General features: G+C 42.2%; 1 protein-coding gene across 1 annotated transcript in view; it reads left to right on the top strand.

The window, feature by feature from the left end:
* The window catches only part of adamts7 (a disintegrin-like and metallopeptidase (reprolysin type) with thrombospondin type 1 motif, 7), a gene marked incomplete at both ends in the record, with an annotated part of 73,449 nt that extends 66,754 nt beyond the window's left edge, over nt 1–6,695 (top strand). The window contains one exon of the mRNA XM_084437338.1: nt 6,547–6,695. Coding sequence (XP_084293464.1) covers nt 6,547–6,695 — 149 coding nt within the window. The remainder of the gene's footprint in view (nt 1–6,546) is intronic.
* Between the last annotated feature and the right edge of the window lie 13,398 nt (nt 6,696–20,093).

Genomic DNA, 20,093 nt, shown 5'->3' with positions numbered 1-20,093 from the left:
CACTGAACCCCAAATTGCGCCCAATGAGCAGGCTAGCACCTTGCATGGCAGCTGCCGCCATTGGTGTGTGAATGTGTGAGTGAATGGGTGAATGAGAGGCCATTGTAAAGCTCTTTGGATAAAAGCACTATATACTGTACTCTAAGTGCAGTCGATTTACCATTTACCATAATGCTGATATATAACTACTCTTCTCATCAGCGCTTAACCGGATTCAGTCACCATCGCTCATGTGTATTCTTGGGTATTCTCTCCGTCAGGGTGATACAGTATGGACAAGTTGCTTTGTAAAAAATGTTGTGGTTTGTGGCGTTATAAAGTTAGAACTTTATGCTAATAATTTGACAATTTTGACCATAAACTCATCTCACATGTTCTTTCTAGCTGTGACTAGCAGCTCTATAGCTTGCTCTGTCGGTTGATTAGTTGTTCGGTTGGTCTGCAAAAGTCGGGTCTGGCTACACGTAGGGCTGGGTTTAAAAAATGTATTCATCAATTCAGAATCGATTCTGAATCAAATGATTCAGAATTGATTCATGAATCCCAAAATCGATCTTTTATTTAATGAATGAATGAATAAATGAAGGAATGAATAGTTCATTCATTCATTCAATCATTCATTCATTCCTTTTTGGAAATCAGTATCTATACCCAGCCCTAGTATTGATGTGTTGCATAACTTGGCAGTCATGTAATTAAGGTTACAACTAAAAAAACAGGTTTTAGTAACACTAACCAAATCGATATTGAATCGAATCGAATCGTGATAATCGATTCCAGACCTTGTGAATCGGAATCGAATCGATTCTTGCTAATTTAACTCGATACCCAGCCCTAGCTACACGTGTGTTGCACAATCACGTACTGTATGTGGTCGCAGCTATTATGAATTTGCACTTGAAACTCTATACCTGTTATGTGTGATAATGTTCTCTTTTGAGTTAATGCCATAAACTGGATGTTAATTTTCACTGAAGATGGCTGTTCTGTGATAACACTGTGATAAGTCAACCAAGGATGAAAAGGTCCAGTAGTAACCACAATAGTCAAAAGGTTTGCAGTCTGTCCTCGTTTGACCTTGCCCCACTTCATCTCATCTTAACCATTCCAGTCACGTTGCTCCGCCCATCGAACCAGAGACTTCCTGTTTCACAGAACATAATCTAGTATCTCTGTTGACATGGCCTTACTTGGCTGTTGCTTGGAAAATTATGATTAATTGCCTCAGCTGTGTTTGCTAATTAAATTTTGATGGACTTCATGTTCTGGAACAGGTTTCTTAGAACCCCCTACAAAAGTCATATTTTGGTTTGGTTTGGGATGGAAGTACAGTAGTATGGAGGTCAGTTATAAAAGTGACTGAAATTAGTAATCTATAAATTACAATAGTATTTGTGTACAAGTATATTTCAGAAACATCCTTCATGCAGGTGAGATGTTTGGTCACTGGTCTAGAGCAAAATCTTCATTTAAACTCATACTTGCTAAGTTAAGACCATTCTCAGAAGAGCTGCTCTGTTTATTGGACATGTGCATCAAAGCAGCCTCATGCTTACTCAGCAAGCGGAATGGGCTTGATTTCTGTGGTTGGGAATCTGGTGTTTACATGTCGCTATCCTAAGGCTTTGAGTATAGGATCAAAACTCAAACAGAACTGGGTTGTTTGTCATCAATAGATATAGTTTAGACCAAGGTTTGGAAACCTTTGTGACAGCAAGAGACATTGGAGAAAAAAAAATTGTAGCCTACCTCAAGAGCTGCAATGGATGAAAACAATGGGCCTCATTCAACAATATCTTCCTAAGTTCTGTTCTTAAATTTCTTCCTAAGAACGTTTTATGGAAAGCTTCTATCTGATTCACGACATGTTCGGAAACCATTGGATGAGTTTGCACCTCATAATGATGAATCCCATGGTTTCACAAAAACAATCATTTAATTTTGTGGTCAAAAGCTAACTAGATTACTGCCTGTGATTCTTGTTTGTGATGAATCCAAGAGTATTTACTCACATCTTTCTGCACCTCACAACTCTTTCCATGTTCATGTTGGAAATCTCAATTCAAAGAACACTGCACCGAAATGGATGATTAATGTCATGCTGCTTTTAACTGGGAAAACTGGGCAACAGCAATCGATGTAATTTATAACCATAGCCTACATATTTTCAAATAAATCAAATTATACAAACCCATGGGTTTGATAACCTATCCGTAAAAATACCTAAACCAAAATAACCGAATTATAAGGCTGCAGATAAGCAAGTCCAGCTGAAAATGTTTGTTTTGTAACGTGAACGTTAGGGTTGGTTGATCTGTCCATGCTTGTTTATTGGCCGCTCTTCAGGTAACCCCGTGTTTCACGTCACAACGATATGAACTGTGGGTAATTCCCTTTGGCAAAGTCTGCAGAAGTGCAGACTTAGGTAAGGGGGCATAAAGGGCTCAAAATGTCTGCCAGAAAGCCCTCATGTACTTGATGATCTGACAATGGGACAGCCCTAAGCCCTCACACACTTAGTGGTGACACACCAAGTCTGTGAGTCTGTAACTGGTCTGATTTGCGTTCATAAAGGCTAATACTCAAACGGTTTAGAAATTGTAAACAAAAGCTATGTGGTTGGAAATGCTGTTCGATTATTGGTCATACAGTATGGTGGGTAAAAAGACAACCAATTTGCGCAATTTCTACCTGGATATCATAGCCTGCGGTATGGTAGCACACATCATGGAGCAATGTCAGGTTATTTTTGTTATTTATGGTGTTATTTTTGTGCCAAAATTCCATGTCCGTGCAGGGATAATTTGAGCACGCAAAGATGTTTCGCACATGCATGCAAATAATTATCACTTTTGAGCAAAGGAAAGTCTAGGCTATATTATACTCAACAAAGGTTTATCAGCATGCCTGCTGAAGTCCATACTGTACGCACAATGACTGATCACTTCCTTGGTCTGTGTGGCTCAAAACCTGCCTCTGCGCTCTCTCATCCATACCTCCATCTGCTCAAGACAAAAATAACACCAGAGCATTAGAAATGTGCCACCATTTTAGGGAGGTATCTGACTAGGGCTGTCTTCAACCAAAGAAAATCTTGACTGACAGGCATCTTCTTCTTTTTTCCAACCAAGCTATTTTGGGCCCTTTTTTTTTTTCAGCCACTTTTTTCCCCAGCCCTATACATTTCTAAATTAGGCTGATTATTCATTAGTAACCAACTAATAATTCGTATTTGGCATATGTTATTGTATTTTATTAGGATATATAGTCATTTAATATTTATGTAGGCCTGCTTCCCAGTAGGCCGCTTCCACTCCTGGAGTTTGCGCCAGTCTGGACATGAAGCCTCCCATTTATCCCAATGATTTAATTAAATTAAATGCGCTGGTATTATATCATTTAATTTGATCATAATCATAAACATCTTTATTGTGGGCCTCAGGGCCTATAGTAATAATCCAAATGATAACATAGCCTATGTAATGGCATGGCAAATGCGCTCTGCTCTCCCAAAATGCAAAATGTAGACAATGACATAGTAAAAAGCATTACAATGACAATAGGAAGCCTATTTTCAACTTGTAGGCTAGACACTGTGGGACTTAGCCTAGTTCATAAAACAATGACGTGTCTAGCAATCGAGGTCAGCCCTACATCTGACTTCATTGCGTTTGTCCCCTGATATTTTCACAGAATACAAACTAGTGAGAGTGTCACTTCTCAGCAGCTTTGCTGACGCGACTACCACAGGTTTGGTCTCAAGTCTCAAGTGTGGCTTATTATTAATCTCACCCTACCTCATTCCAGTCATGTTGTTCTGTGAGAGAAGATATCTCCTGCTTCACACCACATAATTATCTCTATTGAAACTGACTTACTTGGCTGTCATTGGGGAAATTATGAGGAAATTGCCTTGGTGGTGAATAATTTAGCTTACTAAAATCTGATGTGTATCGGTGGGCCTGGAGCAGCTTTTTTTGACCACACTGATTTGGTTTTGGAGTGATGGTGTGCTCATGGCTATAGTTTGTGATGGAAGTACAGTAGTAAGCTAGAGTATATGCAGGTATGTGATTCAGTAGTATTTGTGTATGTTTCAGAAACATCCTTCATGCAGGTGAGATGTTTGGTCACTGGTCTAGAGATGTTTATTTCAATGCATACTTGCTAAGTTAAGACTATTCTGAGAAGAGCTGCTCTGTTTATGGAACATACAAGTGGAATGGGTTTGATTTCTGTGGTTGGGAAGTTTGAGCTGATGTTGCTATCCTAAGGCTTTGAGAATAGGATCACAACTCCACAGAGCTGGGTTGTTGGTCATTTTCAGACATAGTTTAGACCAGGCTATAAGTTCTTTCATTCTGTCCCTGTAAAGAGGAGAGAAGAGATGCAGCTTTACTCACAACTACCACACTCGTAGAGATTTGGTCTCAAGTCTGTGAAGCATTAATGTAGCAAGAAACTGGCATTGAGTTTTGGTGTTTACATCCCCTTGGCTAAGTTTTGTTGTCCTGGTGAAATGGAAACACTTAAATTGTTTGTGGTGGAAATGGAGCTTTATAAAACTTGAGCTTTATATTTTATTAGACGTGGTTGCTAGGTTAGACATGGTTATAAAAATGTTTTATTGATGAAAAGGGTAAAGCTGGAAAGAGAAAATAAAAAACTCACATTACTGTCGTTATCCCAAACGAACTAACAGACTTGGGTAATGTGGAATCTGTGCATTGATCAATTGATGCAGTCCGTTCAAATAGGCATCAAAAGATAAAGTAGGGCTACTTAAAATTACCAATTAAATCCTCAAATAGGATTATTCCATAAACATCTTAAAATAGCCTATAGCCATAATTCAAAGTAGCAGGGGGAATAAATAAAGTGAAAGGATGCCCAGTGGCGCACGTGAAGCAACTATGGTCTATTAAGTCACACTGAAACAACCACAAAGAAACTCCATTCTTCACAGAAAAGAACCCCCCCCCCCTCCACACAAACACACACACACACACACACACATACATACACACCACCCCCACTGTCACAAGCACTGTACAGCACCATAACTGACAGATGTATTGGCTCAATACAGTGAGAGTGGAAAAGCAGGAGGAAGTCGACTATGGGAGAGTGTGTGTGGGTGTATGTGTGCATGTTTATGCATTCATTTGTACGTGCGTGTGTGTGTGTGTGTGTGTGTGTGTGTGTGTGTGTGTGTGAAGGAGTTATTGGGGAAGTGGGTTAAGGAACAGGGGAGGACGGATACAGGAAATACGGTGTGATTTCGTTGTAGCTGTGACCTCTGACCCGTCTGATGTCATCGCTGTCTGTGATCTGGCACCATGGGGAAAAGACTGTGCTGACAGCAGGGTTCGAGGGCTGGGATGAATGGGTGGCTCTGTGGAGAGGACAGGCTGCCAATCAGTGAGGTTCCCTTAAACAAGTGCATACTGGACTGCCTGACTCCACTGGCATGCCATGTTTCCATCTAGAGATGGTTCTGAAACACTTAAAGGGATTGTTAGTTCCATGTGCTTTCCATGTCTCTGCCTTTATGTTCCAGAAAAGATAAGAGTGGCTCATTCATTGTCTGAAATTTGGCATCCTGTTTATACATTAATATTGTTAATTCTGAAGACTTTTTGGTGAACAAGTTGATGGTTTGCTGGGTTTACATTGATAAAGGAAGAGATCGTAGTGCTGTATGCTGTTCAGACCTGTGTTTGGCCAATTCTAAAAAGGATTTATTCGATTTTAAATGTTTAGGAACCAAATGTTCAAAATGCAGGTTTCTGTCCATACATATACTTGCCCTTCACAAAACCCCTGACTTCCACGCCAGCACTTTACACTTTAGGTCAATATAATATTCTCACTTTTAATTTACAATGCATACCCTAAATACATGTATCTGTCAAAAGCATAGCCCGTATATGCAAAACCAACTTCTTAACAGTCCATCCTGGTATCTTATTTCAAGACTTCCAGGAAATGTCTCACAGCCTTGACTGCAGAGAACGTATATCAGTGATGTGGAGGATTCTAATGTGGTACAAAGGGGAACAGATCCAGAGAAGTACCAGCACTCATGGAGTTAATTTTTTAGGAAAAATAATGCTTGCTCATGTCACTGGCAGACAGACAACAAACGTTTCAGCCTATATGACCTTCCTCAGCGTCGTCAGCATCAGAGTGACAGCCATTTGTATATCTACAGCCAACGATTAACCATTTATACATTACTATGTGCTCCATAGTCTCCTGAGTTAGTTTTTTTCCTGTCCATTTTCTGCACGGCGACTGAAGACTCATAGGAAGGAAGTAACGTTTTCTTTCTTTTTCTTTCTTTCTTTCTTTCTTTTTCTTTCTTTCTTTCTTTCTTTCTTTCTTTCTTTCTTTCTTTCTTTCTTTCTTTCTTTCTTTCTTTCTTTCTTTCTTTCTTTCTTTCTTTCTTTCTTTCTTTCTTTCTTTCTTTCTTTCTTTCTTTCTTTCTTTCTTTCTTTCTTTCTTTCTTTCTTTCTTTCTTTCTTCCTTCCTTCCCTCCCTAAGGTGTGACCTGTCTGCGGAACCGCCTGACGTTCCGGTTCTGCCAGACTCTGCAGTGGCTCGGCCGCTGCCACCTTCCCACTGTTCAGGCGCAGTGCTGCAAGACCTGTGGCCAGCGTTCCCGTGGCAACGAGCGCACATCTCGCCGCTGAGTTCCAGGGGGTCTCTCTCTCTCTCACACACACACACACACACACACACACACACACACACACACACACACACACACACTAACTGGAGGTGGACTTTGCCACTCACACAAAGAAATGTGTACACCCACTCCCTCACAGTGGCTTAGACCTACAGTGTGCAAGTGGTATAATGGCACAGAATGTCATAGCTAACTATATACAGTAACACTCATATTATACACACACGATATTCTGGACCAACAGACAAAAAAACATTTTCTTTTGATAATCAGTGTTCTACTAGCTGTGGTGTGTTGGTGCTTATTCAATGATACTGGGAAATGCTGGAGGTTACTGCAAGTAATACACAGCACATATTTACACAACATCTGTCCATCCTGTATTACTTCAGCATGGGGCCTCCACGTGTGGTAGAAACTCATCCAAAACTGTACATTCATTTTTTTTGTTAATACAGTCTAAAATGTGTTGTAAATGTTTGTTTGCATCATCCTAAGTGTTGTGGAATTTGAATTTAGAGGAATCATGCAGCTAGAACAGGAGGTTTGGTCTCATGTCTTTCTCAATACCATAGAAACATGGGACTTGACCAGCATACTAATAGCATGCAGTTTTTACATAGGTTACTTAGCTTACATGCAAGGAAAGTGCCATGTACAATGCTCTATAGAAGGCAGTTGACACTGTACAGCACAGCTACAGTATATCCAAGAAATAGGCAGATGAAATCCTCATGAAGCATTTTATACATCTTCCAATAACAATAATATTTATTCACATAAACACGAACACATCCTAATTGACCTGTGCAATGGGTAATGTTTCACTTCAGCCAATGAAGGTCTTATGAAGCTACAGTACTGTGTATCAAGTGAGGTTTTATATAACCTTCTCACAGCTTTGTGGCTTGCACTTGGTTTTTAAATACCAAAAATATTCAAACATTTATCTGAATACAGTGCTGCGAAAATAACCTGGTGCTAGAGGCAAATGCAGTCTCCAACTCTTTTGGGTCCGGTTTGATAAAGGTCCATCTCCTTAACTACTTGAATCTCATCCTATTTGCCACTAAATTCAAATGTCAGTCAAACTGAACTATTACCATTGTGAAAAACGAGGATTGTGGGTTGAGAGAGAGGGGTCCATTTACATTATTTTACTGTTAATGCTGTTGTTCTGATTTAATGGAGGAAATCGAGGGTTGTTCACAATTTAAGGGAGGGGAATATTAATCTGCAATCTATCAATGTATTACTTTGATTTATATGAGATTTTATTCTATTGTGTATGCCTTTCAAAATGATTTGTTTCTCTTTTTATGGTAGAGGGTAACTTCTTATTCAGTGTTCCTCACGTCACCTGTTTACTTAATGTACGCATTCAGATCTGTAACAAATACTAATCACAATAATGGATTGTCTCAGAGATGATTGCATTTATTGCAAGAATTCAGGAATTATATTGTTTTGTCAAATACTCAATTTGAGTACAATTCTTGTTTCATATCATGGCACTGAATTACCATTTTGCATTTGCTTAATCTCTGAGCCCTTTTTTTTTTACCTTAGTTGTAGTCACTTTATTGTATGACTTTTTATGCTATTTTGCGTGTGTGAATTTGAGACCATTTTTTCTCACGTTTGATTTTGAAAGGTTTGCCTGGCATGTTCCACTCAGAGAAAGAGAACTCATACCTGCAAACTCGTCTCCTTATGGCTACAATCGCCGTTTTTAGTGTCAATTAGGTCATTCACGTGAATCGTGTAGAACCGGAGAGTTTTTAAAAAGGGGGCTAGCTGACAAGCTGAAAATATGAAGATAGACTGATGTAATTGTAGGAGAGTCGGTTACTTTTCCATTGCCGTTTAAAATGTAGCTAGCACAAGCCCAGAAATCAGTCGTCGCAGTGTTTGGGCGTTAAGACCACCGCTCCCGAGTGCGGGAGTACACCACTCCTTACGCTAGCTAACTGACTGACTCGCGGACTAAGTTAGGCATCCAATAAAGTGATGTTTTCATCATAAATTAATCGTAAACTACACCTCTCTTTTGGCTAGTTGCTAGATGTGAACTTTGTCGCAGTTTTAGCTCATATTTAGCTCGTCAAATGCGTTTATTTGTGCTAGCTAGCTAGTTAACCCAGTCATGGAATGTGGAGGCTAGTCCATAGAGGCAGAGGAGGTTGGTGGTCCTCTTTTTTTGAGAGGCAAGAGGGAGATTAAAGTGAAAAAAGAGTCATTGGTTGACATAAACCATTATCAGATTAAATTACCAAGTATTATTTAATAAAATAGTTCTCTCTTTTTAGGAAAGAATCCATTATTATTGAAATTCGGATTAAAAATGCTTCAACAGGGATATATCTAATTGCAGGCCCGTGGGGGGGGGGGGGTGGATCGGGTGGATCGAACGAACCCTCCCTCACGACCAAAGGTCCAAGGCAAAAGGCAAAAGGTCCACCCCCCCCCCCCCCCCCGCCTCGCCTCGTTAAGAAAACGTCCAACAAACCAAAAAAACGGTCCCCCACCGTCAACAAATCGCCGGACAATCAAAATAATCTGTCCGCATATTTTCTTTCGGGGGAGGATGCCTCCAGACCCCCCTACCTCAACTTTTGGATCTTATCACCTTTTTCACTACTCTACAGTTTGCAGGTCGGAGAACTGAATGGTCGATAGGTTCCCAGAGTGCTTGAATACCAGTACTCAGTATGTTGAATACCACTCATATGGTTCATACTCATGCACTTTTGGCAGTCAAAGACATATTTTTCACTTTACCCTTACCATGAATATCTTTCATGACATTTGAACCTTCTATTGTACAAGCCATTACGTGGTGCCATTATGACGCAAATGTTTTCACATTTTTAGTCTATAGTGCATTTCTCTTTTGTAGCATACATGTTTTTACTTTACATTTTGTATTTATACCACTTTAAATAAAGTATTTGAAAGAGAACCTTGGTGCTCTTTTATTGTTTCATAATAATGAAAAAGTATTCCAAACCCTGTCCCTGTTCTTGTATTTCAGACCTCAGAACCGACTAAAGGCTTCAAAATCACAGTCATCTTTAATTTTGTGTTTCAACTTTTAGATCAAAACATTTATCTATCATGGGAGTCTATTAAGGGATTTTGGACTAGGCCTACATTCCAATAGTGGCAATGCCAATTTTTCAGCCTACAAAGTGACAACCGATCAGACCTCACCACTCTCTCACTCTCGCGGTGACCGAGCAGAGGCCAAAATCCTCCTCCAGAAGGAGTTGCAGTTGATTTTTGAAATAGCTCTTCAAAAAACATTTTCACCCACTGGCTTTTTCAAAATGATCTTAGATATCAATTAGAGGGTAAGTTCACTATTTTGGCCTATTCTCAGTCTGTTTTACATGAACCTGACATGTAGACTAAATTTGTGAAAGAAGGCACAAAAATAGACTTTCAGACTGCTTTTGTGCATGGCTGTAAGCCAGCACCTAGGATAGCGTTTATCAGGTTGTCACTCCCTCCCTCCCTCCCTCCCTTATTCTGGTCAATGTTGACCTGCATTTCTCTGTTGGCACCACAATAGGCAGTAGTCCCAGCACACCAAAATAAAGAAGGACACCAAAATCAACCCACTGATCCCCACTGCACAAGTAGAGTAGCGGTGAAAGTATTGGACTCCCACCTGGAAGATCGGGGTTCAAGATCCGATGGGGATGATTTTATGGGATTATACCCCAAACCTCCACACGTTCATCCTTTCACTCCAACCTTTTCCCAGATAGCACACAGATATCGGTCCTCCATTGGAATCAGAGCGACAATCCGCTGGAGTGTTTCTACTGGGGGGTGTCTAGAGGGGCACCGTTGCTAAACACCTGGAGAATTTCTTCTGGTGAGTCGGTCGCGTTCTCTGACCTGAATTCCACTCGCATTCGCATGCGCTGACGCCCTGCCCTGTCGCTTTTCTGATGGTGAAATTCATGTGGACCTCTGTTGGGATACCGTCAGAATTCCGCTTGTATGGCACGCCCTCCCCTTTTCCCATGGTGGAACTCGGTTGGGATACCGTCAAAATTACACTTGCAACCATCACTAGAGGGTAGTCCTGAACAACCTAGTCACTGACGACCAGCTCAACACGACACCCCTACCTAGAATCTGATTTGGAATAGGCCCTAAAGGCCGAAATAGTGAACTTATCCTTTAAATTGAATTCTGATCGGTAGCCTTAATGGCACTGAGCTGAAAACATCCATAGTGATCGTTCAGTGTTAGCCTACATGAATTATTGGCAGCCGTTTTTGGGTATGTTTTCCCAACAAGTTTGTAGATTTCATTTTTTGAAGTTTCAAAAATGTCTCGAAGATGTTCACTCACAAATACAGTGTTAAGATGTGCATTAGCAGACTAGCAGGGCTACCACCCAGTCAACACAATGCATCAGCTCTACCCCCAGTGGATTAGCAGACTGATGAGGCCTCAGTAAAGGGGTTTCACAGCCCGAGGGCACAGGGAATGTTAAATCCCCTCCACTCTGCTGTTTTGTTCCGGATCTTAAAAGCTTGATAAAGGTCTCGGTTGTACAAGCACAGAGGGTCTACCCAGCAGGCTTACTTCATCCATGCCATACCACCCAAGTGACTGGCGGTGGAACTACTGTAGATGAGTCCACATGTCCATGTTAAATATCTTTTTATTTTAGCCTATATTTAACCAGAGAAAATCACATTGAGATTTACATCTCTTTTACAAGTGAGCCCTGCCCAATATATTCTTACCAGAGACACTGAAGTTGAGAGAGAAGCACATTCATCGTGTTTGTGGGTTATTAAAAGAAAAGACACAAAACCAGACAACCACCTGCTCTCAGGAAACACATGGGGGAAGGGAGAGCGACTCATGATGGAGACCATGTCTGAAGATGACCCATTATGGCTTGAAACTCATGTCAGATGACCCAACTGTCTGTCCAGCCATCCGTACGTCTATCTACATTATATATAGGAGCCCTTTAGTGCATTACAAAACCCAACGTTCCGAACATTATCCCTTACTGTTCATCTATCTAACAGTCTGTCTGCCTGTCTGTCTGTCTGTCTACTGTAGCTATCTATATAGCTATCTATCTATTAAAAAGTAGAGACAACTGGAGGGTTCTGGGCTGAGTTTCCCAGAGGCATCGTAGCGCTACGTTCATCGTAAGCTATGGCGTTCATCATAGCGCTACGATGCCTCTGGGAAACTCAGCCCTGTTCTTTAGCTGAATGAACTGATCCTTGGGTTAAATTTGCTCCCCAATGAACTTTCTCAAGGGTGCTAATCAGTGATACTGTGTTATGCTGTGAGGTAAACACAGTATATTGAGGTGAATAGTGTAAATAGATACACATACTACATACTTATTGTATGATATTGAACCTCAATTTAACCAGGCAAAAGCTTGATCTTACATTTTAGTTGTGAGGTTGACCTGGCAGTGAGACTGATCACTACTATGAGGTCAATATTGGTTATTTCCCATAGATTTCAATAATTTCAAATGGTTGCTTGATCTCAATTGTTAATCACATCTGTGTTATGCCAAATGTGACTGAGTGATATTGACAAAACCTGAGTAATACATTTGACTTTAAAGAATCAATCACACATCATTAATTACAATGGCTAACGAACAGCTTCAAATATTATGGATTTAGAATTTTAGAGTTTACATAATCTCTCTCCCTCGAATCGATTTAAGATGAAAAGGCCTCAAACTTTTTGTTAAAACCTCCTCAACTACCATCATGTGGACAGCTAACTGATCACCATATCAGCTTTCTGTCAAAGCAATTCTAGACAAGAGACTGTATGTTTAAAGAGAAACAGTGCCCCTCACTGGCTGTTTATATGTGTTACAGGGTTTGGAATAACATCATCCCAAAACAATATTTCTTCTGGGGCCTGTTCTCTGTACTTGGATAACTGGGTTTGGTAGCTTAGTTTCAAAATAACTTGGGATAAGCATAGGATTTGTTCTCTGAAGCAAAATTAAAGTTTATCCAACTATGTTATGTTCTGAGGGAAACCTGCTCCCTGGCTTGCACTTGGAAGTTAGCTGGCTAAGAGCATATTTCTGCCCAATGAAATGACTGCTGATTACCAATAATCCTAATTAGACTACTACTTATAATAAGGTAAGCTTTTCATCCAGAAAGAAGGAAGAATGTCTGTATTAAGCCTTGATGGTGGCCCTGGGCACCAGCTCTCAAAGGCCGGCTCACCCCCCCATATCGACAGGGGTTGACTGCTCCTTGAGAAATACTTTCTTTCTGTACTCATCTATTATTTCTTTGATTTTTTTAAACATATTTTTTGCTAACATCTCCACTACATTTCCCATACATTGATGTAGCCTATGTAAGGGATAATGCATAGGAGCAAGTCAGCTATGAGAAAATAACCCAACGACTGTGGAATGCTGCGTTTACCCCCTAAATTGTGGTTCTTTTCCATAAAACTCACTTGCTCCCAGTGCATTATCCCGCCCATAGCACGGCTAACTTGAGAACATGAATACAAATAAAACATGGACAAATCAAGCATTATTTATTTAATCAAACTCACCCAAACTCAATCCAACAAGCCAGAAGCCTTAACTAGGCCTAAAGAAGCCTGCAATTAAACCAAGATCTTTCAACCAGTAGATGGCGACATTGATAGCACTTTCTTAACAACGTATAGATATTCATTCATTCAAACTGGGAATAAGATATTAATTCAAAGATTATTTGGATAATCATAAATAATTCAAATAACTAAAGAAATAAACAACTAGATAAAACGGTAACATAGCCGGGTTTGAACGATCGACACCTTAGAGCCTGCAGGGCCTTATGGGAAGGCAGTGTGGAACAGTTGAGCACCCCTCCCAGTGACTGCCCCTGCACTACTCACAGAGACTTTTGTGCACTGATCACGTTGTCACCTGGTTTTGTTCTGCCTCCTTGTGTGTTTGGTCTTGTGTTCGTTGTCTTGTCTTCTATGTTGGTTTGTGTCCTCCCAGCCCCTGCTCTAGATACCTGTCCCTCACTAGACACCTGTCCCTCACTAGACACCTGTCCCTCACTAGTGATTTGGGTTTATTAGGTGATAAAGAAGGGCGTAACTGCCCACAATTTGACCAGACATCATATATCACCCAGGATTAAAACGCAATTAAGCCAGAAGGCTTATTTCCATTGTGGTCCCCACATGTAAAGTCCCACATCACTCCAGTCCCTCTCCACTCCTGGCCCTCTAGCTCCCCCCTCTAGTTTCCCTTAGTTTTCCGCCCAGTCCCATTCCCAGTCCCAGCCTCGTTTCCTGTTCCCTTTCTTTGTGTCCTAGTTCCTCTGTCCTTGTGTTGGTGTCTTGTTGAAATCCCTCCATGTCCTTGTCTGGGTGATTGTCTGCACCTGTGTCTCGTTATGTCTTGTTGCACACCTGTACGTTGTTCCTTGATTGTTCTCCCAGAGTATATATGCCCTCCTGTTTCCTTTGTTCTCTGTTGGTTCATTGTATTTGTTAGTGTGTTGCTTGTTTTTTGTGAATAAACCCCCCTTTTGAACCAACACTTAGGGATGGGCAGACGACGCCTTATGAAGCTTTGGGGCTTCTTCCTGATTCCATTTTGGCATTTTGGGTCCAGCCTCCACCACCCAACCCTAACAACCATTAACCTCAAAGGTGTGAGTGAATCCATAGCAGGCATTAAGTCTATGTTCTTCATGATTGCAGCCAAGTGTGCTGCCAATTTATTTCATGGTACCGTTTGAGTAATTGATTCTTATTTCTCATTTAAAGTGAAAATAACATGTAGTGTAGCTCCCCCAGGTCAAGTATCACACACGAGCACAAGGTGTTCTTTATATACGGGCATTTATTGCTTGTATGCCTTCAAGCCTTAGCCGTGAGAACTGAATGAAAGAAATAAAAGGATAAACTGAGTATCAAATAAAAGAATTCTCATAGAGAATAACAAAGAATCATTAATCATGACACAGCACAATAATTAAAGCTAACATTAAATCGCCTCGTGGCTGATACACATAATGCAACTAGCAAACTTGCTAACATTGGAATTGCTAGCTACTCATAGCACAACGTAGGCTAGCTGTTACATCTCTAGCATAACCCATCAAATTAGCGCACAAAACATGGCTAGACAAGTCTACAAATGCATACCTCATTGGCCGCGTTAACTCTAGGGGAGTAGAAATAAACTTCCAGGGCATTGAAACCTCGACAATCTTTGTACTTCTTGTTACTTTATCTTACAGCAACACATCTTCATTATACTGACAGAAATAAACGTGTGCGCTGCCTGCTTCTCGCCATCGTTAATCTGAACAGTCTCGTGGCTGCTAAAGCGCAGCAGACTAATAATGACCTGTTGACCACATCACTACCTTACAAGTTCCACTAAGTAAATAGGTCCCCTTTATCCATGTTTTTACCCATATTTAACACAAAATATCTGTTTTACTATGCATTTTTATTCTTTATTTATTCTTGTATTTATGTCAAACTATGTATGTATTTATTATCCTACTTATAAATTATACTAACTGATAGTAAAACTGAACTGGCTCTGATGGCAGCTACACTCCCACCAAATCACTTGTGATTTCCCTAATAAACTTAAAATCTAGAAATACAGAACTAAGTATAAGGAAAGGTAGAGAGACCACAAGGCTGCGTTACTCAGCTTCTAGAAGGGTAACTGTCTTATGAATAGGTCTTTCTAGGTAGACTGGTTTGGTGAGTCGTTTTCCTTGGTCATTCAGAGAGGAATCGCTGATAAGCAATTGTACCTTTCTCACACATCCATCATCACTCTGGTACACCGCAGTGACCTTGGCCAGCTTCCATTGATTGCGCGGTGCAGTGTCGTCTTGTATAATTACTATATCATTGATCTTCGCATTTCTCTGTGTCTTATGCCATTTTTGTCTCTGTTGCAGGTTTAACAGGTACTCTTTTTTCCATCTAGACCAGAATTCGTTCGTCAGATATTGCACTCTACGCCACCTTTTGCGAAGATAAACGTCTTCCTTCACAAACTCTCCAGGTGGAGGCAAGACTACTGAAGACTTCATCGTCAGGATGTGATTTGGTGTGAGAGGCTGTGGCCCAGTTGGATCGTTAAGTAAGTGTGCTGTTAAAGGCCTGCTGTTTATGATCGCCATAACCTCGTACAGGTAAGTTCGCAAGGAGGAACTGTCCAGTCTTCTGGATGACTGATCCAGGATGGATGTCAGCACACTTCTTATGGTCCTGATTTGCCTTTCCCAGGCTCCGCCCATATGGCTCGCAGCTGGAGCGTTCATGACAAACTCACAACCCAGTTGCTTCAGACATTCTTGATCCATCTCCTTTAAAGACTCCTGGAGCTCACGTCTTGCACCAACAAAGTTGGTCCCTTGATCTGATCTAAGTTGACGAACGTTTCCTCGTAGGGCTATAAAGGCACGAAGAGCGTTAATGAAGGCATCAGTCGTCATGTCATCAAGTAGCTCTATGTGTAAAGCTCGAGAGCACAGACAGGTGAAGAGCAGACCGTAGCGCTTCAGCTCCTTTCTTCCCTCTTTGATATAAAATGGGCCAAAACAGTCCATCCCGCAATAAGTAAAGGGAGGAGTTGTTTCCATGCGTTCCCGGGGTAAGTCAGCCATCTTCTGTTCTTCGGTACACCTTCTGAACTTTCTACACTTGACACACTTGTAGATGTAGGATGACACAGCGTGACTACATCCAATTATCCAGATGCCATTGGATCGTAGCTCGTTCATTGTTATGCCACGCCCTTGGTGTTGCACCTTTTGATGATAGTGCTGGATCAGTAACTCTGATATGTGGCTGTTCCTGGGCAGGACTGCTGGATGTCTGACGTGCGGATGCAGAGCAGCCCGTTCTAGCCGTCCTCCCACCCTGAGTATACCTTGCTTGTCCAGGAAAGGATTCAGTCTGTACAGCCTGCTAGCCTTATCCTTGGCTATCTCCTTCTTGCTTTGGAGACGGTGGATTTCCTCAGATAAGGTAGCTCTTTGGACAATGCCTATGATGATAAGTTCTGCCTCCTTTCTCTCTTCGAGACTTGTGGCCTCGTTGGTTCGTACCAAACCCTTAAGCTCCTTGACACGTCGTCTGAGTCTAGCGATGGCTTTGACTAGCATCGCCCAACTGGAGAACTTCAGGAAGCAGTCAAGCAGGAAATCTTTTGCCGTCAAAGTCCTATGTGCTAAGGCTTTGCGAACCTCCGCATCCTCCACTGCAACGTCTCCCACCATATCATCTCCACTGGGAAGCTTGTCCTGCCAGAGAAACTCTGGACCATTGAACCAATTGGAGGCACTGAGGTCTTTCGCGTTGCGGCCCCTTGACGCGTGGTCAGCGGGATTTTCTTCAGAGGCTACGTGTCCATTGGCTTGGGTTTGTACTGTCTTTGATACGCTGTATGCGATTTGCCACAAATACATGGAACCGCCTAGCATCATTGTTTACGTACCCTAAGACGACCTTAGAGTCTGTCCAGAAAACTTCCTGAGCAACTTCTAATTCCAATTCCTTTCTGAGCAGATCACTCGTACGGACAGCAACAACAGCTGCAGACAGCTCAAGTCTTGGAATCGTAGTGACTTTCGTGGGAGCCACTCTGGCCTTGCCCATTACTAAAGAACAGTGAATTTGTCCTGTTGCACTGATCACTCTCAGATAAGTACATTCTCCATACCCTGTAACACTTGCGTCTGAGAAGTGATGGAGTTCGTATTTCTGCACTTCTTTGAAACCTTCTGGTAGGTAACATCGCTGAATCTTGATCTTGGCGAGGTTCTGTAGGTCCAAGAGCCAAGACTCCCATTGAGGCCGAAGATCTTCGGACAACGGTTCATCCCACCCAATCTTGTCTCTGCACATTTGTTGAAGTATTTGCTTCCCTACTAGTATAAACGGCGCTACAAACCTGAGTGGGTCGAAGATGGAGGATACTGTCGACAAGACTCCTCTTCTAGAGAGCGGGCGTTCGTTCACGATGACTCTGAACCTGAACTCATCTAAAGTGACACACCATTCAACACCTAACGCTCTCTGGATCTGCGGCTCTCCTACCGCCAAGTCTTGGTTTCTCACCGTTTCTACGCACTCTTCCTTGGGGATTGATGCAAGTACTCCCTGACGGTTGGAAATGAACTTGTGGATTCGTAGCTTGCCAGCGCTGCAGAGTTGTCTTGCCTCGCTGACCAACTGTATCTCTTCATCTTCTGTTGACACGCTTGCCAAGCCATCATCCACGTAAAAGTTCCTTTCTATGAAGTGGATGGATGCTTCACTGAAGCGACCTTGCCCTTGAGCGGCGACGTGTTTGAGGCCGTAGTTAGCACAGCCTGGCGACGAGGCCGCCCCAAACAAGTGCACTCTCATGCGATAGACAGATGGTTGGGACTGATAGTCTCCCTTGTCCCACCAAAGAAACCTCAAATAGTCCTGGTCTCCTGCTCTTACATGGAATTGATGGAACATACGTTCAACATCACACATGATTGCCACTGGACCCTTGCGGAATCGTATGAGAACACCTATCAGAGTATTTGTCAGTTCTGGCCCAGTAAGCAGATGGTCATTTAATGACACACCTTGAAACTTGGATGAGCAGTCGAACACGACTCGTATCTTCCCTGGTTTGTGTGGGTGATACACCCCATGGTGGGGAATGTACCAGGCAGGGCTCTTGTCCAGTTGCTCTTCTGGAACCTTCTCGGCATCTCCGCGAGCTATCGTTTCACTCAGGCAGGTGATATAATCCTTCTGGTATTGATTGTCTCTTGAGAATCTTTTTCCCAAGCACTTAAGACGGTGCTCTGCACATTTCTTGTTGTCTGGTAGACTCGGCCTGTCTTCCTTAAATGGTAAAGGAATTTCGCAGTGGCCATCTGCCTTAATCTTGATTCCTTCCTCCAGTATAGATATGAAGCGAAGGTCCTCCTGAGAGAAGTGAGCATCCTCCACGGTTCTTTCGTTGAAGTCAGACTCAAGCACTCTCAACACATCTGGAGGTGTGACTAGCTCCCTGACTTGGGTTCTGCATACATATCGGACTTCACTCGTCAGATTAGTAGGTGACTGAAGACGAGGAGTCACTTCCTTTACAACAACCCTATGGCTGATTCCAATCGCATCACCATAGTCGACACACGGATCTACACAGCCAACTATGCTCCAGCCGAGGTCTGTTCTTTGGGCAAACGGCTCGTTGTCTTTACCTGTCACCACTTCTCTGGGGAGAAGAGCTTGAGAGCAATTGTACCCGATAAGCAAGGCAACATCACAGTCCTTCAAAGGAGCAATCTCTTCAGCGAGGTATTCCAGGTGAGGCCAAACTCTTGCCGTTTTGGGTGTTGGAATATGACTCGTGTTGGCAGGAATGAATTCCCTTGTGTAGGTGGCTGGGAGAGGGATTTTCTTTGACGTGTAGAAACCTCTGACCTGCAGCCCAGTCAACCTCTGGCTTCGAATGACTGTACCTTTGGATGACAGTGTGGAAAGTTTTAACTGCACAGGTTCTTTCTGCGTGTCCAGAGCATCTGCTCTTTCTTGCAAGATAAAGGTGGTGTCGCTTTGGTTGTCCAGAAGTGCGTATACAAGAACTTCATTCTCTGGGTCGCTTCTTGTGGACAGCCATACAAGAACAACTGTGGATGCATAGGTGTTACTCATGTCTTGCACCACTCGATGAGATGTCACTTCAGTAGAAGTCTCGTTGGTATCTTTAGACTCCTTCCATTCCCTTGACCTCTCCCTTTCACTGATGTTTTTCCCACTCTCTGTTTGTTTGTCATCCTCTGGTCCTTTCCTCCCATCCTTCTTGGCGCGATCTTCATGTAAACATGTTGGGTGCTTCTTGTTACATGTATCACAAACCCTTCTCCCTTCACAGCTCTTTGAAAGGTGACCTGCTTTTAAACATCCGAAGCACAACCTTTTTGTTTTCACAAACTTGACTCGTTCTTCGATTGTCTTGTCCATAAACCTGCGGCATTTGTGTATGCCATGGTTTGGCTTTTCACAGAACACGCACCCCTTAACATCGGGTTTCTCCTCAGAGTTGCTTGCTAGCACCTTAGCACCTGCGTTTCTTGTCTTTGGTGTATTCTCCCTCCCACCATCGTTGGACTTCAGGGCGTGAAGTGATGTCACCGGGGAACAAGCTATGTTGGCTTCGTCAGTAACAAACTCAACAAACTGACTGAAGCGAGGGAATGCTTTGGTGGCTCGTTGAATCACACTGACCTTTCTGTTCCATCTGGCTGTCAACCAATCAGGAAGCTTGGCGAGCATCCTTTGGTTTTCGCCACAGTCATTTAAGACTTCCAGGTTCTCTATCTGCGTC

Source organism: Borostomias antarcticus, assembly GCF_949987555.1.
Source record: "Borostomias antarcticus genome assembly, chromosome: 4".
NCBI classification, from domain to species: Eukaryota; Metazoa; Chordata; class Actinopteri; order Stomiiformes; family Stomiidae; genus Borostomias; species Borostomias antarcticus.
Note: the sequence above shows the minus strand (reverse complement) of the source record. Positions and strands in the feature narration are given on the sequence as shown.